A 25,672-nucleotide genomic window follows, 5' to 3' on the forward strand; every position below is an offset into this window, starting at 1 on the left:
TTCCAGTTCTCATTTGTGTAATTATACTCTCTGATCTTTTGCATATAGTTGCCCAACAACAGATCCCTGTCATTAAATGCTGTATGATTATATTTCTTATATTCCATTCATTTCTGTTTTGTATGGGTGATCTCAAAAGGTTGCTAAGTATGCAGTGCTTCTGTTAATATACCTCTGGTGAACTTTTATCCATATCCGTTAAGTCTTTTGAAAGAACTGATAGAGCAACATCTTTTTGAAGATGCCAAAGTGTTGTAGAGTAGATCTCCATGCCTTCAACTCTGTAATTCTCAATTCTTCTAACTTCTGAGAATATTCTTTCAGCCTAAAACATAAAAAACTAGTAAAAGGAAAGAAGATACAGTTTATAGAGGGAGAGAGAGCAAGCACTGGTCACTGTCTTCACAAGACCTAAAAATGTTCTGTATTCTGATTTTTTATGTGAACTAGTAGAAATACTAGAACAAAATGATCAACTTCTGTGACAGTGCAAACATTGATGTCCTCATGATATCAACATGAACCCTGGGCTGGACATACAGCCCAGCGTGGAGTGCTTAATAGGCCCCTGGTTTAATTCAAAAAAAAAAAAAAGAAAAAGAGGAAAAAAAAAAAAAAAAAAAAAAAAAAGGGAACATGAGCTCTGGAAATGTAAGTTTCTACTAAAATAAAAACTGTAGGAAGTTATATAATTTTAAAAAGATAAATCTCATACTTTCTTCTCAAAAAACTCATCTTCATTGGCCACGATGGGGCATACCTATAATCCCAATACTGAAGAGGAGGCTGAGGCAGAGGAGGTGGATGGCAACTCTGAAGTCAGACCGAGCAACTCTGAGTTTGAGGCCAGCTTGGACCATTTAGCGAACACAAGGCCAATCTAGACTATACAGTTAAAATGAATAAAACAACAGCAAAAAACCCAACAACAAAACCAAAATGTTACATTTTGAAAAAAAAATTTTTTTTTGGTCTTTGTGGCCAGCTCAGCACGTGGGGCCGGCATGGCATGCATGGCATGTGGTGCTGGGATCAAACTCTAGTCCCTTTGCTTACCCGAGCAGGTGCTTACTCCACTGAGCTATCTTGCCAGCCCTTGAAGTTTTAATCACAGCTTTACAGAATAATTTTCTCAGGAAAGAGGTTACAAAAATGGCCTGAGAGGCCTGGGGATACAGCTTAGTGGCATAAATGCCTGCCTGGCAAGCACAAGGTACTGAGTTTGATTCCCAGCTTCCCCACTCCCAGCCTCCCAATAAGACCTCTGAAACACAAAACCTATGTTTGCACTGACTTACCAAGAAGCTGAGTTGAAAACGTTAGGGCATAAGATGGTTCCAATCCTCTTACCATGTTCAGCGTGGAACACAGTCGCCAATATTGTACCTGCCAGAATTGTAGCTCCACCTACCAATTACCCTCATTGGGCACTTGACCCAACTGTGCAAAGTCATATTTTTGTTGTTGTTTTGTCTTTTAGAGACAGGGTTTCACTATGCAGTTCAGGCTGGCCTTGAACTCACTATGTAGCCCAGGATGGCCTAGAACTTAATACAGTGATCCTCTTGCCTTAGCTTCCCGAGTGCTAGGACTACCGGCACGTGCCACCACACCTGGCTCTAAACTGTTCTTAATGAATAGAGAGAATTAAAAAGGATGCTTATAAAACTGATACTGTATTTCTAAAGAATATCCACATAGTGTTCAGGGTTAGCTTGGTGATTTTTAACTTTTTCAAATAGGCACTGGTTGTAAAATGATATACCAACCATCAGCCAAACATAAATATGAGTACATTTTTGGTTTCAAAGTTTTAAAAATGTGCTGCTTCCTTTGAAAAGCGATTATGACACGGGGGGGGGGGCAGAACCCCTAAAACAATAAAATCAAGATTAAAAGTATCTTTAATTATTTGGTCATTATTGTAGAACCAAAGTAAACAATAAAATTCATATATTTCAAAGTACCTGTAAAACAATAAACCAGATTTTTTTTTTTTTTTGGTGGTACCGGGGATTGAACTCAGGCCCTTGCGCTTATTCTACTGAGCCATCTCCCCAGCCCCCCAGAAATGATTTTGAAGAAGGTTCCCAAACAACTTTTGAAGTTCTGTATATACACTGTATACCAGTAAACATTCTCATTCCTAACACAGGTCTTGTAGCAATAAACAAGGCTTTTCCAGCGAGATCGCTCAGTGGTCTAAAGCACTTGCTTAGGCAAGGTTAGGCAAAGCGCAGCAACCATGGTTTGATCCCTAGCACATGCCACACCAGGCCCACCCCCAGGATGGGCTGAGCTGACCACAAAACAACAACAACAACAACAACAACAACAACAACACAAAAACCCATAAGACTTTCTGGCTATAATTTTTTTTTAACACTACCACAATCACAAATGCTGTAGATAGTTCCAATATTTATTCTGCTTGAAGAACACTTCCATGTCATGTGTACATGTATGTAACTAGTTGAACTCAGGGCCTTCACACTGATCTATATCCCTTAGCTTGCTGTTTTGTTTTGTTTGATGCAGAGCTTTGCTAAATTGTCTAGGCTGGGCTTGAATTTGCCACTGTCCTGCCTCAGCCTCCCAGAGTGCTAATTGTAGATGTTTAACATCGCACTACAATTACTACATTCCCTTGTATCTTTCTGCAGTTCATGAAATAAGCGACCTTTCTCTGAGCACATTAAAAATAAAACCAGGGCTGCGGAGATGGCATCATGGTCTAAGTGCCTGCCTGGCAAGTGCAAGGACCCGGGTTCAATCCCCGGTACCACAAGCCATGCTGGCCCTGGAATCCTAGGTGCACTGTGCTGCCAACTAAAACCGGACGTGGTAGCGCATGGCTGCAATCCCAGCACTGAGGAGGCTGACACAGGAGGACCACTACGAGTCTGGGCTGTGTAGTGAGACCCTATACCAAATAAATAAACAAAAGATTAAAATATTAAAAAACAAAAAAACACAATACCACTGTTTTACAGTCCCTTATTACAGTTCATTTTTCTCCACGTAATGTCCCTGCTATCTGTCCTTACACATTTGCTAGCTTTCCATTGTGTCCTTCTGTAGTGTAGTACAAGAGGACAGAGAGCTCTACCTAGCTGTAGTGCAGACGATGGAGTCTACGACACTGATGGTGAATGCGGCAGAACTTCCAGTGCTACCCAGCAGCCAGGGGCAGCATGTGCGCCGCCCGTCATCGGCTTGCCTCCACGGCTCTAGGACACATAACATGCACTCTACCAAACTCCACGTACATAGAAAAAGTAACCTTGTTAACTTTACAATCCATACTAGAGAAATTTAGTTACTAAAGTCTTTTTTTTTTTTTTTTAATTCTAATTTTCAGAGGAGGTGGTGGTGGTAAGAAAAATGCTCTAGGAAGGAAAACTAAGAGGAGCTAATTTAAGTTGGAAATTATAATATTCTTTGACTGAAGGTTAATCATTGGTTTCTCATATAAGCAGATAAACAACAATTTTAATTAAAATTAAAAAGATATAGTCTTGGGGCTGGGGAGATGGCTCAGTGGAATAAGCGCTTCCCTGGCAAGCGCAAGGACCTGAGTTCAATCCCGGTTCCACCAAAAAAATAAAAAGATATAGTCTTGTGATAAGGATATTACTTCTTCACTGGGGATTTAGTTCAGTGGCACAAGTGCCTGCCTTGGGCCAGGGAGATGGCTCAGTAGAATAAGCACTTGCCTGACATGCACAAGGGCCTGAGTTTAATCTCCGATTCCACCAAAAAAAAAAAAAAAACAAACCCAAAAAACAAAAAACAAGTGCCTGCCTGGCAAGCACCAGGTCCTGATTTGGATTCCCAGCATAACAACAACCACCGAATCCTCAATTAAATACAATTTTCTTCATAGCATTTAAGTTTATAGAGCATGTTAATATCAAAAAATTCATCTTGGTAAGTAATTCCATATACTGTACACCGTATAATGTATACAGTGTATGTAATATACACACTGTAACCTTTTAGGTGTTTGGAATTGAACCCAGAGCCTCACACGTTGTACAAGCAGTCTACCACAGTGACATCCCTAACCTCCGTATAAAATAATTTAGAGTATACATTATTTTCAGATACAACTCACTAGGACATAAGGTATGCCACTTCAGACTGTATTGATGACAATGTTCTCTACAAGTCTACTTCAAGAAAGCACAAAAAACTTACATTACTCATCTCAATGAAAGGATTTTATTTACTAATCACAAATACTGAGAAAATAATAATATGAGCATTATATAATAACTGTTGATCTTTTAGGTCTAGCCTTCTCAAGCATAAGCCTTTCCTAAACTTAATCATTTCTAGACTGGTATACGTAACAGTTTCTATACTTACTTGCATGTATTCTGAAAGTTCAAAATAGGCTCTTCCAATTTGGCACAATACCCAACCAGTATTATAGTGGTGGGAAGGCAGGTGGCTCAAAATATTTATAGCTTCTTTGCAGTTATATGAACACAACGCTAAATAACCTTTCCCCATTTCGCGAAGAAGAGTCATCAAACCTTCTAGGAGAAAACAATACAGTAACCAAAGGAGAGAAACAAAGACAAAAACCCCTGGTTTTCTACAAAGGCTAATTACAAACGAATCCATTAAAAATTGTTATATCTAGAAAACAATGAGGGCAAGGTAATGAGCATTAAGAAATGTATGTAAGTATATAAAAAATCACATAAAGTATAAAAATTATATTAAGCATTTAAAACAGACCTGCCGCTGCTTTCTGTAGATTAAAAGCCTGGATCTGAGGTGTGATTGTGGATATTTTCCCTTCTGAAATGATGGAAGAGTCCAATTTTGTAATTTCCAGGCTATCATTTATATTAGGTTGAGTTATTCCTCCTTTGTTAGTTTTACCTTTTGTCTTTCTGTTTGGGATTTTAGGTGGAAACTTCATTTTTAATTTTTTGCTATTCTCCTGCAAAAGGTAGTAAAATTCCACACTTGTTATATTCATGTATTTTAGACTTTTCCTTCAATCCTATTTCTACTATTAGACACAAATGTTCAATGTTGATTAATTTGTATTTTTCTCAAATTTTAGGAAAACAAAGGTCTTCAAATTCATTTAATGTTAAAAGCAACAATTCTGAACAGAAGCAGCATTAACCAATAAGTGAATATGAATTAAGTATTGCTCTCATTTTAAAATGAAAACATATATAATAATTGTTTTGGAGCATGATAAATAGTAAATCATGAGACTGATAATCTGGGTATGTCAGAACAATCATCCATCATGTCTCAGAATGAACTAAAAAAGTTTAACATAGGTACAGCGAGACACCTTATTGTAAACTTAAAAAATAATTCAAAAGATGGAAAGAAAACACAGAATTTCCATTTTTCTTTCCACATCAATAATGTGATATAACCATAACATTGTTTTACTCAGAAAATTGGAAATATATAGTAATACTATGAATTAAACTCCAGACCTTTTTAGATTCGTTTTTATATGAACTTTTTTTGCACATGTATATATATATTTCTGTGTATTATCACATGAATAGAATTGTGAAATTAACCACCATGCTCAGGAAATAGGATTATTCTGCTACTCCAAAGAAATCCTTTGTGATATATTTTAATAATCATATCTTCTCCACCTTTTTTCTAAAATAACTTTAATGTAGGTTCATCATTTGAAAAATGTATATATAGCCTGGTGTGGTAGGGCATGAATGTTATCACTGCACTCAGAAGGCTGAGGCAGGAGGGTTGGGTTGCTGTGAGTTTGAGGCCAGCCTGGGCTTCATAGTGACTTCAAGGACAGCCTGAATAGCAAGACCCTGACTCACATTAAAAAAAAAAAAGTTGGAAAATGTTATATAGTATTTACCAAAGAACTAAGAAAATACACTCAAATTATACAGCGCATTCAGTCTCTGTATATAGTTATTAGAGATGGAACACTCAGTGAACAGACACGTTAGCAGAGAAAATATTAAGTAAGTACATTTAAGCATTTATTACTTACCTTAGTCGTAGAGCTGTCACTAGTAAAAAGTCGTGAACTTCTCCGTGGCAGTGCATTTGGAGGCGATGTAATAGTGGGACTCAATACCTGAGGTGTTGTACTAGCAGAAATCATAGAAGACATTTATTTTTTACAGTTTTGACACTCTTAGCCATTTTTTCAGTTCAGTCATTTTAAAAAGTACACATTCATAAGTGGGTATTGTGATCTTCACCTGGAACCCGAGGTAAGAGGATGATCATAAGTCTAAAGCCAGTCTGGACAACTTAGCAAGACCCTGTCTCAAAATCAAAGTAAAAAGGGCCAGGGCTATCCCTCAGGGGTAAAACTTCCTTGGGGTCTATCCCTTGTATTGAAGAAAATAAGGTATTTGGTATGTAAGTACTTTAAAGTTGATGAGGGCTGGGGAAATAGCGTGGCGGCCAAGTGCCTGCCTCGCAAGCGCAAGGACCTGATTTGATCCCCAGTACTGCATGCTGTGCCAGTCCCAGAACCTTGGGTACGCTGAGCTGGCCTCTGAAACCAGGTGTGATGGCGCAAGCCTGAAATCCCAGTGCTGGGGAGGCTGAGACAGGAGGATCACTATGAGTCTGAGCGGCATAGCGAGACCCTGTATCAAATACATTTAAAAAAATAAAGTTGATGATCTTGTCAGTCCCTTCTTTGTCTTACCATGGAAACTCAGCATTTAAAAACTTTTCAAGTTAGTATAAACAATATAGCATAACACAGATCTCCACCTAATTCATAAAAGAGCTCTTGATCCATGCATCATATATTTATAAGCCAAGTATCTTTAGCTCTCATTTGTAAATACAATAACAAAAGATGGCTGCACACGGATTGTGCAAAATGTGAGGTATCTGCCAACAAATAAATACCACTAGAAAAACAGGGGAAATGAGCTCCCTATACATTAACATCACTGTATCAGAAGTTCACTCAACTGAGAACTAAAGGAATCACTTGGACAGATTTGTCTCAAAATAAAAAACAGGAGAGGAAGAGGAAGGGGAGAAAAAAGGAGAATGAAGAAGAGGAAAAGGAGGACAAAGATGAAGACAACAAGAGGAAGAGCAGGAGGAAGGGGAGGAGGAAGGAGGAAAAGGAGGAAGCAGCAGCAGGTGGAACAAAAATGACTAAAAATTAGCCAGATTTGATTTAAACGGTAAACCTGCAGATCCAAGAAACTCAATGAAGCTGAGGGGTCAAGAAGCAGGAATAAAACCACACTAAAACACATCGTAAATTGCCTACAATTGGTGTTAAAATTCCAAAACAAATGGAGAAAAGTCCTACATACTGATGATAAAAAAAAACAAAAAACAAACAAACAAACAAAAAAACCACAATGACAGCAGGCAATGTCAGAAACAAAGCAATGTCAGAGGACATTAAAGTAACATCTTTTTTTAAAGAATAAAAAGTCAATTTGAAATTCTATACTCAGCGAAAATACTGTTTGAAAATAAAGACAAGAGTCAGATGCATGACTACTTATCGTCTCAGCTACTTGGAGATATGAGGCAAGAGGTTTGTGTGAGCCCAGCTGGTCAACAATATTACTGGTCAACCTGTAATATTGCAAGTGTCCATCTCAAAACACAAGATGTAACAAAACAAAACTTCTTCCTGATGTCTAAAAGAAAACCTGGGGCCAGGGAGATGGATCAGTGGAATAAGTGCTTCCTTGGCAAGCACAAGGGCCTGAGTTCAATCCCCAATTCCACACACACACACACACACACACACACACACACACACAAATGAATAAATAAAGCCCTTAGATGGCTGGGGATGTGGCTCAGATGTAAAAGGCCCTCAGTTTCATCCCTAGCACCATAAGAAAAATAACAAAAATTAAAGAGTTCTTTGAAATGGAAGAAACTAATACCAGGTTGAAAAATGGAGCTACAGAAAGAGGACAAATAGTATGTATGTGGGGATATATAAAATACACCTTTTTCATACTAAAAAAAAAAAAAGGACAATTGCTAATAAGGTAGTGTTCAAACTGCCAGTAAGGCAATATTGAATTGGTCCCTACAAAAAAGTATGTTTTTAAAAAAATCCTAATCCCTAGTACCTGTGAATTTGGCTTTATTTGGAAAAGAGATCTTTATAGATATAATTAAGTTAAGATGAAGTCACTAAAGTTGGTCCTAATCCAGTACCGTCCTTAAAAGAAGGAAGTGAAGCTGGCCAAGGTACATGTCTGTAATCCCAGCACTTGGGAGGCTACAGCAGGAGGATCTCAGATCTCACCAAGAAAAAGTGGCTTGTCTGGTCTACATAGTATGTTCAAGGCCAGCCTGAACCATTGAGAGACCTGGCTTCAAAAAACCAAAAAACCAAACCAGACCAAAAAACCCCAAACCACCAAAAAAGAAAAGAAAAACAAAAAAGAAATCTAGGAGACATACAGGAAAGACAGCCACATGAATAGAATAGGATGCTGAATTACGCTGTTAAGAGGCAAGGAAAGTCTAGCTATTGGAAACTGGAAATGGCACGGAAGGATCCTGTCCTAAAGACTTGGGAGGAATACTGGCCCAGACAACATCTTGATTTCAAACTTAGACGCTTTAAAATTCTGAGAGATTGCTGCTACATGAGGTATAGAAAAAAAAAAAAAAAAAGGCAAAGAAACACGAGTAAAAAAAATTTCTCGTTTTAAGCCACTGTTTTTTTGTACAAACTGACTATATTTTATCCAAAAATGCTTGGACCAGAAGTCAGAGATTTCAGATTTTTGAAACATTTGTGTAACAGAATTTATGCTTCACTGTTGTTCCTAATTAAAAAATCTGAAATATGGGGCCACCAAGTAGCTCAGCAGATTAAAGTGCCTGCAAGCAGGCACAGGGGTCAAGAGTTTGATCCCCAGGCCTGCCGTGCCAGGACCACACCCGGGGCATGCTGAGATGGCAAATGAGGCTGGGCGTGGTGGCACGTGACTATAATCCCAGCTCTTGTGAGTCTGATCTAGCAGAGAGACCCTGAACACCCTGTAGATCCTTCCCTAAAATACAAAAGAAAAAAACAAAAAAAAACAAACAAAAACAAAAAAAAAAAACCAACACCTTGAAATCTGAACTTCCAAATACAAAACCTTTTCTTACTTTTTTGAGGGTGCATCACTGTGTAGCCCAGGCTGGCTTTGGACTTGTGGAGATCCTGCTGCCTTCATCTCCCGAGTGTGGGGATTACAGGCAGGTACTACCACGCCTGGCTAAAACTTTGTGTTATGTTGGATTCAAAAAATTTCAGATCTCAGTTTGGCACAGCAGCCCATGCCTGCATTCCCAGGTACTCAGGAGGATTACAAATTAGGGGCCAGCCTCAGCAATAAGATGTCTTGCCTCAAAGCAAAATAAGAAGGGCTGTGTGTGTGTGTGTGTGTGTAAGCTCAGGGGAAGAGCACTTGCCTAGCATACGTAAAACCCTAGGTTCATGCTTCAGCACTGCAAAGACAGAAAGTTTCCTATTTCAAGGCAGTTGAAATATTCAGTTTAGGTTTGCTTGAACTGTATTACTGCAACCTCAAAAAATATATCCAGGCAATCTGGTAGATAACGTAGAATCAACAATACAAACAATACAGCATTATTAATAGCTGATGACTGCAGTAAATTAATATGGTTGTTCAGTTATATAGTCTATAGCATTAGCATATACTTGGCCTAAACCATATTGCTGTCAGATGCCTCCAATTCCTTTTCCTACCAGCCTCAGGCAAACGGTCCTTGCAAGCTAGCAGTCAAGACCAGACTCTAGGGCCAGGCAGATAGCTCAGCAGAGTAAGCACCTGCCCGGGAAATGCAAGGGCCTGAGTTCAATCAATCCCTGGTTCCGCCAAAAAAAATCAGACTCCATCCTCACATTACCAACACTGACAGCTTTTACATAGTAACTGTATCTGCACATTTGTACTTTTGTGTTCAAGATATGTTAAGATTTCTGTATTTGAGGTGGGCATGGCGGCTCATGCCCTGTAATCCTAAAACTTGAGAAGCTCAGGCAAGAGGGCAGTTGCAACTTCAAGGCCTGACTGAACTGCATAGTGACACCCTGTCTCAAAAAGACAAAAAATAAAAACAAAAGCTGGGGAGATGGCTCAGTGGAATAAGCGCTTCCCTGACAAGCACAAGGGCCCGAGTTCAATCCCCGGTTCTGCCAAAAAACAAACAAACAAAACACAAAAGAAACTGTGTTTGAAGGTTTCAAGGTTATGTATTGACCTACATAATGGGGAAGGGGTGAATTAAAATCTTATGTATTTGATCTAAAGAAAAAGTCACGTGAAGACAAAGATTACTGTCATTTGGGGAAAAAACAATTTTACTTATCTGTTTATTGTTCAAGGCAGGGTCCTGGTGATAGAGTCCAGGCTGGCCCTGAACGCATGGCAATCCTGCTGCCTTAGCTCCCTGAGTGCTAGCACTGTAGACAGCTACATTAGGCAGGAACACTGTAGGCGGTCAGGCAGCGCTGGGCCCTCAGTAAGAGCTAAAGAGGCACATCTGAAGACTAAAGCCACGATGGCTGGATGTACACACTTCCTAGGAGGCTTGCTATTCCTGGTACCCTCCCTGTGAGATTTCCCATGGTCTCATTAGGGGACTAAGGCTAAGGCTGAAGACTAAAGACAAGGTTAAGACTACAGATTATTGCGCAGGTTAAGGATGTCACCCGTATGCTCTTGCTATCACTGGATCAGTATCCCTAAGCAATTACGCTTACAGCAATTTGGTCATGATTTTCGACTCACATTAGATCTGATTTTGCTCTATAAAACGTCCTTTCAGAAGTGGCCTCCTTGGCAACCTATTTTGGACCCCTCCTGTGTCTCAGGAGTTATTCCCACTTCCTCTTGCTTTGCTCCAGTACATGTTCCTACTCTGATTTAAGCTTGGATTATCTTGACACAGCATTTCCCCTATGTCACCAGAATTACAGGCAGGTGTCTCAGCATATTTGGCTCAGAGAGCCATGTGGTGGCACAAGCCTGTAAATCCCATTGCTTCAGAAGCTGAGGCAGAAAATCTCCGTGGTTGAGACCTTGTTTCAAAAAAAGAATGACTATTTTTATAGCTATTTACATTATAAGACTCAATTAAAAACTCTAGTCTTTCCAGCAAGGTACAAATTTCAAATATTCAAAATTTATAGCACTATAAAATTTCTGAGTCAATACTTGCTTAAACTGGAGAAATAAAGATCAAATTTTACAGCAAGAAATGATGAACAGTAACAACTGATGACCCCTCACCCACAATAAATACCTTGTTTGTGGGCCAGAGCTTTGTGTTTGTGCAACAAGAACTGGAGTGACCTCACGACTATTTCCACTTTGTGAGAAGACAGACTTGGTTCCAGTTTGGCCGATTCTGGCAACAGACTGTAAAACACAAAAAGTCTAAGGTTTGTGATTATAGATTGCACTGTAAATGATAAAAGACATGATGCTCCTATCTACATTCTCCAAGTGAAAGTTCCTAAAATATGCTGTTATTTAAAAACACAAACATTTCAGTGTTTGTCATTGTTGGTATACGATCACCAACTTACTTCAACATTTTTGCCAGCGTTTTCTTTATTAACCTTCCATTGTTCACTCTAGTTTCAAAGTCTCAAAATTCTCAGCAACTATTACTTTTATCTCATTGTAATCATCTCCACTTATATATATATGCCTTTTCTACTTGGGGATACGTGTTAAAAATTGATAAAAAATTCTCATTATTTATAATTTATCTTTTCTTTAAAATTTTTATTAGTAAATGTTTTCAAAATATAGGAAGATCTCTAACATTCTATACATAAAAAACAAGACAGTAAGATTTTATTCTCTTTTGACACTAAACAATTCTATAGAAGTTCACAAGACTAAATTGAAAAAAAAAATCACCTAATTACTTCCTAAATTCTAAAGATACTGTTTTCTTTTTTTTTTTGGTGGAACTGGGGATTGAACTCAGGCCCTTGCGCTTGCCAGGGAAGTGCTTATTCCACTGAACCATCTCCCCGGCCCGGGTTACTGCTCTTTAGAATTACTATTTCTTTTCTAGGTTTTCAATCTTTCATCCATTAGTTTCTGTTCTCTTAGAAGAAGAAAAAAAAGCTTATTTCTTTTGTTTTCTTCAATTTATTATTTCTATTTATTTTTATGGAACCGGGGATTGAACTCAGGCCCTTGCACTTGCCTGGCAAGCATTTATTCCACTGAGCCATCTCCCTGGCCCCCTATTTTTACTTAGTTTTAAAGTGATATATTAACAATTCTTTTATAACCACTAGATAATTTTCTTTAAAATTTACAGTTATTTTGATATTGTGTATTTTAATGCTCAAGATGAATTAAAATATTTGCCAATAATCTCTATTCCACTGGACATGAAGGTCTTATTTTGGTCTTTCCTGGTCATCCTTTCTTTTTAAAACTTTGTGTAAGTTTCAAAATAATGTGCTGGGCATGGAAGTACATGCCTGTAATCTCATCTCTTGGAAGGCTGAGGCAGGAAGACTGTCATGAGTTCAAGGCTACCTTGGGCTACAATGAGTTCAAGGCCAACCTGAACTACACAGTGAGACCCTGTCTTTAAAAAAAGTCCCCCAAACAGTACACTACGAGATTTACCCTCCCACTTCATTTGTTGGCTGCTGCTTCTACAGCTTTTAAAATCAGTTATACGTGGAGGCCTGCCCATTAGCTTAGTTGTTTAAGTGCCTGCTTATGCAAAGGCAGTCAGGCTCAGGATACTGTGGTTCGATCCCAGATCCTCATGCCTTACCAGACCTGCCCTTAAGGAATCCTGAGCCAGCCATAAAAAACCAAAAACAACAACAAAAAAAAACCTTCTGAACTCTTGCCAGGGAGACAGCTTGGTGGCGTAAGCACCTGCCTGGCAAGCCCAAAGTTCTGAGTTCGATCCCTGGAACGGCAAAAATAAAATAAAATAAAAATATAAAATCAGTTATACTCTATGTTCTTACCTACTTTTGCTCCAAGAGAGACACTATGACTTTCCCATAATAAATGTTAGGACATTTACTGTATTACCATCAGATATATATTCCTTCACCTGTGACTATCCACTAAACCTTTTAGTCTGTTCTATACATATAAATTTTTCTCTTGCTTCCCAAATTAGGACCTATATAGTCATTCAAGGGACAAAGTCAACTCATATTTATTAAAGCACCATATACTACCTTTATTACTTGGCCTGATACATGCAGACTTACATATATAATTTTTCCATAACTGTCTTATAATGTGGTAAGAAGAGAACAGAGAAAGATAATGAGATGGTGGCTTTTATTATTTGGGCATTAACTGGGGATATAGCTCAGTGGCATCCTAAGTTCAAGCCCTGGTACCACAAAAAACAAAAACAAAAACCCCAAACTGTAGTATTTGGGCACTACATTATTTACATCTGATCTGCTACAGCTCTTCTGGTTTTGGTCTACTTCACCTCGCAAGCTATCATTCCACTTCATAATGAAAATAAACTAATTCTCCTAATCACTCCTCACTCCCCTTAACATTACAATAGCAGAAAATTCTCTGTGCTTATCTACTCAGTGAACAGTTTCTGAGCTAGGGCTTCGCTATATATAGTTCAGGCTGGTCTTGAATTTTTGGCCATCCTTCTCAGTCTCCCAAGTGCTGGGATTACAGGCGTGTACCACCATGATCAGCTTTTCGCACGCACGTGTGTGGACAGGGATTCTTACTACAGAATTCACATTGGCCTCAAATTCAATTGGTCTCAAATTCAAAGTGATTCTTCTCCCTCGGCATCCCCGGTGCTGGGATTGTAGGTATGTGTTATTGCATCTAGCTTAGTTCTAAACTTACATTTAAAAAAAAAAAATCGGGGGTTGTTGATACCAGGAATCTAATTTAGGATCTCATGGTTGCCAGGCAGGTGTTTACTACTAAGCTCTCTGGCCCCAGTTTTAAACTTTTAAAACAATCAGCTTTAAAAAATTTATCAATTATTATTTTCCAGTTCTTTTTAACTACTCTTGGAGTTCCCATTACCACTTACTAAGAAAGTGTCACAGATTGGAACTTTTGCATGATGTGTAGTGATAAAAGACTAAAAAGCATGTTTCTAGGCTGGTAAAAAACCAACATCTGTTATTTATGTATTAGTATTACCTGGTTCCCATGATTTTTTTTTTCTGTTTTCAGGGGTGTGTGGGAGGTCGTATTTTAATCCAGACTGGCCTTGAACTCATTATGTAGCCCAATCTAGCCATGAATCCTGCATCAGACTCCTAAGTGATGGCTTATAGGAACACTAAACTATCAACGGTTTCCACTTCTCAAACATCTACCAAGCATGGCCATTTATATTTTAAACATAATTTAACTGGTATAGAAGGTACCCAGCATCACAGACAATGTTTCACAAGTAGTGCTTTGGTTTCTAATGTCATATATCTACACAAAAATTAAAAGAACCTAAAAAAATCTATTGCCACATTAATAAAAGTACTGTATTTCTCTTTCTCTTTACGTATCTATGAGGATCCACAATGAAAATCTTATCAGAGGGAGCCGGGGAGATGGCTCAGTAGAATAAGCACTTGCCTTTCAAGTGTAAGGGGCTGAGTTCAATCCCCAGTTCCAAAAAAAAAAAAAAAAAAAAATCTTATCAGAAATATCTGTGATCAGGTACGGTAGCACATGCCTGTAATCTCAGAATGCAGGAGGCAACAGAATCTTGAGTTCAAATTATTAAGTAGCAAGTTCAAAGTCAAACTGGGCTACACATTAAGCCTCTACCTCAGGGGCCAGGGAGATGGCTCAGTGGAATAACCACTTCCCTGGCAAACGCCAGGGCCTGAGTTCAATCCCTGGTTCCACCACAAAAAAAAAAAAAAAAAAAAAAAAAAGACTCTATCTCAAAACACAAAAGGGAAAAACAACAAAAACCCAAGAAATATTTGGTTTACCTGGCAAATTCTCCCATCTAAGTACTAACCAGGCCCGACCCTGCCTAGCTTCCGAGATCAGATGACATAGGCACATTCAGGGTGGTAAGGCCATAGAGTACCTGGCAAATTCTATTCATATTAATTATCAACACTATTAAGAAAACAAGGGCGAGGGGGGTGTAGCTCAGTAGAGAGGTTGCCTAGCATAATGCACTAAACCCTAGCTTTGATTCATGATGTTAAAAAAAAAAAAACAAAACACAAACCAACTCAATAAAGCCAAAAACAGAGATAGGTATAGTAGTACATCCTTGTAAAGCCATCTCCTTGGGAGTAAGGCAGGAATACCACAATTCTGAGTCCAGCATGGGCAACAAAATGAGATCCTTTCTCAAAAAAAATCAAGAAAGGATACTGTGAAGTATAGTTCAGCACTTCCTAGGTTCAATCCGTAGTACCACAAACAATAAAAGTTGATGCACACAGTTATGTGAATTAGTAAAAACTATGACAGACATTATTTAATTTCCTTAGACTAGAATTGTAAGCATGTTTCTCTAGTCAGTATCAAAATAGCATTTTACATGGAAAAATACCTTTTTTGTAGGGGCTCCTGTGGATGGCACGTCAATTACAGAAGGTGTATTAGTGTAGTTTTGTAAATAGGATCCATCTCCAGGACTTGGGGTTTCTAATGGCAAAATCCCAAAACTGAGAAGAGGTTGAAATCAAGGTGTCAAAAAGTCATCAAGGCATATATAAAGCAGCAGTATACTTAAATTAGAAGGTCTAAAAGGAAGAGAATGGCAAATCAGTCTGGGAGCAATGAGGACCTAGGGGGCAGATTAAAAATAAATGGACTGTAGACTACTCCACCCACCATAATTAAAATTTTAAAATATAAAGAAACAAGGATCTAAATGGAGCAAGAACTACAGATCTTTCAAAATTTATCAGAAATGAACAGTGGCCTTTTTAAAGCTAAGAGCCATGTGATCAAATAACTTCAAATTTCTGGACTCTATGGGACTTAAGACACAATTATGGAGACGATGTCCCTGAAGACCACTGAGTAATTGTCTAATAATCACCAATACAATTATCTGTGGTTAGTAGAGATGCTGAAATATCATGGACATGCTATTTTAGTAGCACCCTGGCTCCAAGGCCTCATTCACGGAGTGTGTTCTATCAAGTGACTTTTTACCTATCTTCTGGGACAGGACCCTACAACACACAGACACATCTCTGCTAATTCCACATCAGTGGGTGCTAATACCTCTTCCATGGTTTAGAGAAGAGTATTTTAGCAATAATGTGATGATTAAATCAACAGCACATCAATACCTTCAGGGATCACCATTATGTGCTGACACGCAGCCATAAAGACAGCATCTTTTAATGCACAGTTTAATTTTCCCCCCAATATTTAGTATTAAAATTTTAGCACAGGTGCTGTGATATTTCTATTTTACTTCATTTTCTGAAACAGAATGTCTCTATTTTCAGTGATTTCATAAGTGGCTCTTCATTTTAATTCGTATTACTAATCATATACATCACTAGAAGACAATATGTTAACACATTTGGAAGTATCTTTTGTATATCTTACCTTGGAGTTAGTGGGCTAAGGGTAGCTGGTCCTCCTAATAAACTTCGACCAGTTTTTGGTTTATTTTGAACCTGTTTAGATAATATAGAAGTTCCTGTTCCAAGGGGGACAGTATCCGGTGAAATTACAGCTGAATCAATATAAGACACTGAGGAATCTGTATTCAAGGAATACTTTGAATTGGAAGATTCTAAGTTCAATCTGTTTAATTCCTGAAAGAGAAAATTTCTACCATGTCACCCATGATACATGACTATGTAATCATTCTTTTTAGTTTTCATGATATACTGTCAATAGAGTAGGTACACTTACAATTGTGTCCTGTGGTGTTTCTGTAAGAACAGTCTCAGGCTGTCTATGAGATAAACTATGATTAGATACTAGTGTTGTACAAGAGTTGGGCAGACAGTTGCTAAAGTTCTGTATAGATGTTAATTTAAATGTTTGGTCAGGATCTGGCTTTTCACCTGTGAAGACCAAAAAAAAAAGGTATATTTGATTCTAAGGCAGTGATGGCAACAATTTAGAGACCCAGTACCCAAACTGTAACCCCAAACCCACTTGCTTCTTGCATACTGCCAACACTGCAATTAAACCTGAATACTGAGGTTTTAGGTTTAGAAAAACAACTGTTACCCAATACCTGCCTATGGCGGAACTGGCTCGTGCCTGCTGGAGCACAGGTGGCACCACCGCTGTTGTGAGGGATAATCCTTTTCTAACTATGCATAAAGGACAATAAGCATCTGAGTTTTAAAATTCTGTTCACTTTTGCTAATCAAATTTTCATATACACCTAGCCCCATCTATTAACTTGTAAGAGTTAACCTCTACAATAAAGATGTAAAATTTAGGAAATAAAATGTAGATTTCTGTTTGTCCAAAGCAGAAAACAACATCATATTTTTGCAAGATAGAGAGCGCTGGAGAACCAAAATTCATTAAAGGCTGAAGCACTGCTGTGCGCACTGACACACATATACTGAGACATTATCTCTAAACAATGCCTAAGTCTTATTCAGCTGAAGGTTCCTGTTCTACGTGCACTACTGATTTCAGAAATCTGAAATTCCAGATTTCTCATTCAGAAAGCGACTTTAGCTACTATTAAACACATAACACACTCAGCAGAACAAAACATACTTAAGGTAGATTGGTTACATACAGGAGTGAATTTCATCTTTGGAGTAGAGTCATGGAAAGGGACATTACTCCTCAATATGATTCTAATTTGTTTCTTATTCTCAATTTCAACAGTCCTTTACCTTTGTAAAAATATTTTTATCATAATTTGCACAAGTCTCCAAAAGTTAACAGGGAGGAAAAGAAAAAAAAAAAAAAAAAAAGAAATGGAACTCTCCCCGACACCTCCCCAAACCTACCTATTTCACATAATGATTCAAAGGGAGACCAGAGGAAAGGATTTAAACTAAGGCTCTTCTGGTAACATTCTGATCCTTTGGCAAGCCGATCTGTCTTGCTGTAAAGATAAATAATACATTATAAGCAAGGTTTAACCCCCAAACTACTCATTATAAAGACAATTTTTTGGTATAGAAAATTAGGCAAGTTTTATATTTAAGTTTTTTTTTTTTTTTTTTCAGAACCGGGGATTGAACTCAGGCCCTTGTGCTTGCCAGGGAAGCACTTATTCCACTGAGCCATCATCTCCCCAGCCTCTATATTTAAGTCACGAGGGCACTCTTTTCCCTCTAGTATCTGGGACTGAATCCAGGGCTTGGGCACACCAGGCAAGCACCTGAGCTACCACTGAGCTACATTCCCAGTCCTTTTACTTTTGAGACTGCACCTTGCCAAACTGCCCAGGCTGGCTTTGAACTTGCAATGTTTCTCCTTCAGCCTCCTGAATGGTTGAGATTATAGCCATATATGCCATTGAACCTGTGCTGACGGCACTTTTTTTTTTTTTTTCTGAGACAAGGTTTCACTATGCAAATTCAGGCTGGCCTTGAATTCACTCTGTAGTTTAGGATGGCCTCAAACTTGCACTGATCTTTCTGCCTCAACCTCCGAAGTATTAGAATTGCAAAGATATACCTTGAGGGCACTTTTCTTGGTATTTCCCTAAACTATGCATTTTTTCTTTTTTAATCACTTCTGATCTCTATTAGTTGAAGTTAAAAGTCAAGGGAAAGCAAGTAAAACATGAATTAAAAGAAATGCTAACAAAATAAACTCATTGCCTTATTATTCTCTACAACACCCTATGGCAATTCTGAAAGTTATTTAAAATGTTTTAAATATAAATTAAAATTTTTTTTTCCTTTGGCATTTTTTAGGGAAGGGTCTACAGGGTGTTCAGGGTCTCACTACTAGATCAGACTTGTAGTGATCAAAAGAGCTGGGATTACAGGTTTGTGCACTCACGCCCAGTCTCATTTGTCTGTGTGCCCCGGGGGCAGGGCTGGCACAGCAGGCCCAGGGATCCAATCCCTGGGCCCTGAGCCTGCTTGCAGGTGCTTAACATAGTTAAATTATCATATTTGAAAGGGCTGATGTGTAGCTCACTGGAAGAGTACTTGTTTAACATGTACCAGGCCCTAGGTCTGATCCCTAGTGCTCCTAACAATCAGATTCCCTTTTTTTTTTTTTAAAACAAAGTAGGAGTAATGGTGACTCAATGAAAAGTTTGTGCTTCTAATAAATTGTATAAAGATTTACATTTGGAATCCAGACAATAATGATGGGAACATGTATTTGGAACAATGTAGGAATTAGCCGAATGACACTGCTGCCTCCAGAGCTTTTACTGTTTTATTTTTGTTGTGTTTTTGAGACAGAGTCTCGCTATGCAGCTCAGGCTGGCCTTGAGCTCAGTTTGTAGCTCAGGCTGGCCTCGAACTCATGACAATCTTTCTCCCTCAGCTTTCCAAGTGCTGGGAAGACACGCACCACCATGCTTGGCCTCAGAGCTTTTAAATAGGAGAGAAGAAGTTTGTGAAGAAACTCTTTGGAGCTATCAGGTAAAAAATACTAATTAATTTTTCAGATACTTTAAATATCAAATGGAAAACAGATATAGCAATTCCTTTAAAGTCCCTTTAAAGTTTTACAGGGGACCAGATAGCATGTAACCAACATCTTCAAAGGAGCCTCATGAAGTGAACTATTAGCTATAACGTATGACCTATTTAATGTGCAACTGCCAGTGTCACCTCAGAGAACTGCACAGAAGGCTCCCCTGGGTAAGGAGGTGTTTGTCTTCTGAGTTTTCAGTAAGGCAGAGAATTTAATGATATAATAAATACAAGTTTGGGCTAGGCATTTAGCTTTTTTTTTTCCCCCTATATTTTATGGAAGGGTCTACAGGGTGTTCAGGGTCTCACTACTAGATCAGTCTTACAGTGATTTGCCTGTTTCACAGCTTCCCAAGAGCTAGGATTACAGGCATGTGCCACCATGCCCAGTCTCAACTGCCGTATCAGTGTGCCCCGGGTGAGTGGCTGACAGGGCTGGCACGGCAGGCCTGGGGATTGAGCCCCTGGCCCCTGCTGAGCTATATGGCCAGCCTAGGTATTTAGCTTAGTGGTAGAGCTGGGTTTAATTCCCAGACCTAAAATAATAATAAAAAGTAAAACAAAGGGAGCAAAATAGAAAAAAATAGAAAAAAGGAGCGGGGAAGGGAGGGAAAGGAAGAACAGACAGGAGAGGAAAGGATACCAGTTAGAGGATATCTAGCTCCTCACACCTGCCCAATTTAATCCAATGAAACATATGGACAGAGAGAGAGCAGGACAAGGAAGCAGACCCGGAAAACATAAATTTTGTCCAAGTCTGTACCTAAAACCATTAAGGAGACTTTTCTTTTTCTCTTTTTTGTGGCTGGTTCAGCCCCCAGGGGTGTGGCTGGCACAGCATGTGAAGCCCAGGGATCAAAGTGCAGTCCCTGCACTTGCCTAAGCAGGCGCTTTATCTTGACACTCTCCTCCACCTGGTGATTCTTCTTAAAGGACACAATTGGCAAAAGACTAACTTAGTCATCTACTAGGAATTAGAGATGTTAATAAAAGTAGGAAATAAAAAAAGGGGCATTAAAAAGGCCATTTTATGAAAGTAATAGGGTTAAAAATGGCAAATCAAGGGTTTAGAAACGTTTCTAGGAAAAGAGCTGGGCATGGTGACACACCCCTGTAATCTGAATACATGGGAGGTTGAGGCAGAAAGATCACTGTGAGTTCAAGACCGGCCTGGGCTATGAAGTGAGCTCAAGGCGAGCCTGAACTGTATAGCGAGAGCTTGTCTTAAACAACCTCCCCCCCCCAAAAAAAAAGAAAAGAAAAACAATAGGTGTGGCACAACCCCTGTAAACCCAGCATAGGTGATCCTTGATAATGAAGTCTCTTGCAATAATACTTAAATTATAATTTTATTTTTTTTAATTAACTAGCAAAAGAAAAATTTTAACTTTTTTGGGGGGGTATAAGAACTGAACTCATGATCTTGCACTCTTGAGACAGGCACTGTGCCACCAAGCTATATCCTTAGCCCTCCACTTCTAATAAGCTAGCAAACTGCTTTTTTTTTTTCTCTGTATTTGGTACATGGTCTCACTATGCAGCTCAGACTATTTAGTGATCATCCTGTTTCCAGCCTCTGCAGTGCTGGGATTACAGGCATATACCACCATGCCTAGACTCATTCGCCGAATCAGCGTGCCTCACGGGAGGGGCTGGTGCAGCAAGTGGAACAGGGATCAAACCCCGGTCCCTGCACTTGCCAAAGCAGGCACTTAAGTCTGCTGAGCTATCTTGCTGGCCCTTTTCTGTCTTTGTGAGACAGGGTCTCTTTATGCAGCTCAGGTTAGCCTTGAGCTCACTTTGTAGCCCAGCCTAGTCTCAAATTTACAGTGATCCTCCTGCTCCAGCCTCTCGAGTGCTGGGAGTACAGGTGTGTGCTATCACATCCAGCTTGCTCTACCACCTAATTACATTCCCAGACCTAGCAAGGCTAATTTTCGTAATAAACTTGATTTATATATGATTTAGTGAATAGCCCATGAAATGTATTTCAAACCAAATTATTATGTGCTAAAAGATCAGATACACACACACACACACACACACAGGTATAGATATAAGAGCTAAGAAGGAAGAAGAGCTAAGAAGGGAAGAAGTCAGATAAGGAATTATAATAATCTAACCTGGGAAATAAAATCTCTATTCAATAGGGAAATAAAAGGAACAAAGATTTAAGAAAGTTAAACAGATCTGGGTGTTCTAAATTTAGATAGTAGTTTTACTAAATGGATCACTATATACAAAACCCCAGAAGTTTCCTAAGGAGTTAAACAATAACTTAGATGATACAGAAACAAGATTTATTTATCTATGATGGTATCAGAGATCGAACTCGGGACCCTGCACTTGCCAGGCAGGCACTTATTCCACTGAACTATCTCCCTAGCCCCCACCCCAGAAATCAAATTTAATACCCATGATGTCCTCAACATTTAAGTTTCATTTGTTACAGTAGAAAAAGAGATCAATAAAATTATATCAAAATACAGGAGACAGAAAAATCTAACATATCCTAGCTACAAATCCATTATGTGTGTCCAGAAACACACATGGGGGAAATTTGCTTATAAGACAGAAACGTAGAGCCTGGCATGGTGGGAAACAAAGACAGGAAGCCTGCTTCAAGTTTAGAGCCAGCCTAAATTATGTATGGAGCAATACTGCAACCTAAAAAAAAATGTATATGATGTCTAAAATAAGAGCCAGTCTGGGGACTGGACTGTTCCATCTTAGATATGTAGCCACTTTTATGATTAGTAAGAATAACCTAAAATCTTTTGTTAAGTAGGAACTAGCTTACACAACACATCTATACAAATCATAGGGGCCGGGGAAATGGCTCAGTAGAATAAGCGCTTGACTGGCAATTGCAAGGATCTGAGTTCAATCCCCGGTTCCGCAAAAATAAATAAATAAAATAAACAAACAAATAAATAAATAAAATAAAAACAAATCACATACTTTCCTCACAATCTGGTCCAACTGTACTTTCAAAAATGTTAATAATTTTGATTAAAAATAATTGGTAACACAAATCTAGCACTTTTAGAGTGATTTTAACATTTTCCTTTCATTTTTACTTTAATTTGGAATAATTTCAGATTCGTATAGAAGTTGCCCAAGTGGCAGTGTTGGCAACCTTCACGTGACTCTCCAATAACTCTTCTTCATAATCACGCTGTAAGTACTAAAGCTCGGAAAACTCATTAAAGCAGTAGTGTGAACCACAGCCCACCCTTGGATTTTAACAACTTTTACACATGCTCATTTGTATGTGTACAGTTTTACAAAATTTTATCACATTTACAGATTTAACTTCCACTATAATTAAGATATAAAACATTCAGAAAAAAACCCTCCAGCTAGCCCTTCACAGTTATAATCTCACTAACCTCAGCCCCCCAAAATCATTCATTAGTTCATCACCGTAATTTTTTCATGTTACATAAAATTATACGTTACACTTATTCTTCTGTATGTTTACTTTTTCTTCTGACTAAAAAATTGAACACATTATAAATCAGTTTCAAATAAGGAGATAAAAAGTGTACTGGAATGAATATTCAGTTAAGTCAACCTATACCCTTAATAAAATTATGGAAGAAATTTTACAAAACCACATAGAATATAATCTTCTGGAACTGGCTTTTCTTTTTTTTTTTTTTTTTGGCAATTGCCTTAATGTCCTTATTATCTAAATCACTATGTATCATTAGTTTATTCCTCTTTATTGCAGAGTAGTAGTTCCTCATATGGAACAGTTAATTCATTCACACATTGCACTTAGAAGGTTTTTGGGTTTTTTTGGCTGGCTCAGGCTGCCTTAAGGGAGGGTCTGGTGCCACATGTGGAGGTGGGGATTGAACTGCAGTACCCTGGGACTGACTGGAGTCTGCCCAAGAAAGCAGTTTAAACAACTGATCTAACCAGCAAGGTCCCCTAAACATCAAATTTAGGTTGTATGCAGTTTGATGCTTTACATAAAAATAAAGCTGTTATAGGCATTCATGCACAACATCATCCCAGTTAAAATGTATAAGGAATCCTATTGCTTTGCATCCACACCAGCACTTGGTATTGATAGTTTTTTGAAATTTAAGCTTATTGGTACAATTTAGGTATACAGAATGACATTCATTATAGAGAATTTGTATCTGTACATGATATATATTGTTTTCTTTCCCCTGCCTTCCCATTCTGTCTTTATAAATCCTCTTCCCCACCTTGTTCACAAAGCCTGGTTATTGTTTTACCCTTCCTTTCTGCTATGGTTTGTATCTAGGTGTTCCCCCAAAGCTTCATGTAGTCATGGGCAGACTTCTACAGGTTGTGACTAATTCATGATCCAATGCTGGGATTATGGGTGCAACTGCTTCAGCTGCCCTGGGACAGACAGCCTGGATGCCGGATAAGGAAGGAAGAGAGGTCTGCTCTCTGCCTCTGCTGCTACTGCTGCCACTGTCCCTCCCTTTGCTCTTTGCTGTTTTCCACTGCCATGAAGTGTTGCTCTGTCTTGCAGCCAGCTAATTATGGACTGAAACCTCCACAAACTGCAAACTAAATAAACCCTAATTCTGAGTGTCAGGAATTTTGTCCCAACAAAGAGAGAAAAGTAACCAAGACACTTTCTCATTTTCTCCTTTTCTTCCCCTCCCCAAACCAAGTGTCCTTTTCCTTTTGAACAATTTCCTATTTCACAATATCTATTGTACATTTATGGGCTTATTTACATTTTCAGCTTCCCATACCACAGAGATAAGGTGATATTTACACATGTGTCTGATTTATTTCATTTATGATTATGGTCTCAAGGTCCATCCAGTTAGCTGTAAATGCCTCAATTTTACCTTTCTTAGTGCCTGAGTAATACCCCATTATACAAAAACAAAAAACCACCCACAACTGTTATTCATTCATTCATTGGCTGATGAGCATTAAGAGTGCTTCCAAGATTAACTATTACAAACTGTGCTACTATAAACATGGGTGCACATATATCACTGTGGTATGACAGCATTCCATTCTTCTGAGAATACACCCAGAAGTAGCTGGGTGAATGGTACGGCTAAAGTTTTTTTTAGCAAATGCCACACTGATTTCTCTAGTGGTTGCACCAGCCCTGGGGTTGGTTGGATATAAGCCCACACTCCTACCAACAGTGGAGAAGGTTCCTTTTTCTCTACAATCCTGCCAGCATTTATTTTTTCTTTGAATCTCAGCCTAATTTTGCTTTCCTCAAATGACCAGTGATGTTGAACATGTTTTCATATATTTATTTGCTGTTTGTACTTCTGAGAAATGTCATCTCAGAAGCTCATTTTTAGATTGGGTCTGTGAATTTGTAGGGTTTGACTTTTTGGTCCTTTATATGTTCTAAATACTAATAAATGGTGGTGGAAAAACTGGCTTTCTACATGTTGCAGACTACTGCTACACAACACACCAAAATAAAAATAGATCCAAGAATTAAATATTAAAAGAAACATTAAATCTGTTGGAAGATAGCATAGGTGGGCCTTTGGAATGGGCAGACACAGGTAGATATAAATAGGTAAACAGGTGGAGGCAGAGACTTTATGAACAAAACTGATCACATGCATTATTATAAAGAATCAACAACTGGGATCTCATTTCTTTTTTTCTTTTTTTGTGGTACCAGGGATTGAACTCAGGATGTTACACTTGCTAGGCAAGCATTTATTACACTGAGCTGTCTCCCGGGCCCTGCGGGACCTCATCTTACTAAAAAGCTATCACCAACAGAGTACTAGGAATGCGAAAACAATCTATGTCAATAGCTTTTATTTGAGCCATTCCAACAGATGTGCAATGATACTGCATGGTGATTTTTATGTCTCCTTCCTTCAAGGCTAATAACTTGGTTCATCTTTTTATTTGCTCATTTGTCACCCATATAATCCTCTTTAATTGTCCATTCAAGTATTTCGCCCATTTTCTGAGTTGCTTTTACTGAGTTCTTTACATATTCTAGATACCATATATGTAATTTACAATTATTTTCTGTCAGACTTGTTTCATTTTCTTTTA

At 38.5% G+C, this 25,672-nt stretch overlaps 1 protein-coding gene across 7 annotated transcripts in view; it reads right to left on the reverse strand.

Moving 5' to 3' along the window:
* Cdc27 (cell division cycle 27) overlaps window positions 1-25,672 on the reverse strand; it is an 85,081-nt gene that overhangs the window by 22,140 nt on the left and 37,269 nt on the right. For 2 of the 7 annotated variants that reach the window (XM_004629996.2, XM_023714006.1), the window contains exons 5-13: window positions 17,969-18,066; window positions 16,899-17,053; window positions 16,587-16,798; window positions 15,571-15,685; window positions 11,305-11,438; window positions 6,020-6,119; window positions 4,750-4,957; window positions 4,372-4,544; window positions 173-325 (exon numbers count right to left, since the gene is read on the reverse strand). In XM_004629996.2, coding sequence (XP_004630053.1) covers window positions 173-325; window positions 4,372-4,544; window positions 4,750-4,957; window positions 6,020-6,119; window positions 11,305-11,438; window positions 15,571-15,685; window positions 16,587-16,798; window positions 16,899-17,053; window positions 17,969-18,066 — 1,348 coding nt within the window. The remainder of the gene's footprint in view (window positions 1-172; window positions 326-4,371; window positions 4,545-4,749; window positions 4,958-6,019; window positions 6,120-11,304; window positions 11,439-15,570; window positions 15,686-16,586; window positions 16,799-16,898; window positions 17,054-17,968; window positions 18,067-25,672) is intronic. The other 5 variants (XM_023714005.1, XM_023714004.1, XM_004629998.3 and 2 more) reach the window with 5 other exon arrangements.

The sequence above is a fragment of the Octodon degus genome, unplaced genomic scaffold (genome assembly GCF_000260255.1).
Source record: "Octodon degus isolate 3935 unplaced genomic scaffold, OctDeg1.0 scaffold00033, whole genome shotgun sequence".
Lineage (NCBI taxonomy): Eukaryota > Metazoa > Chordata > Mammalia > Rodentia > Octodontidae > Octodon > Octodon degus.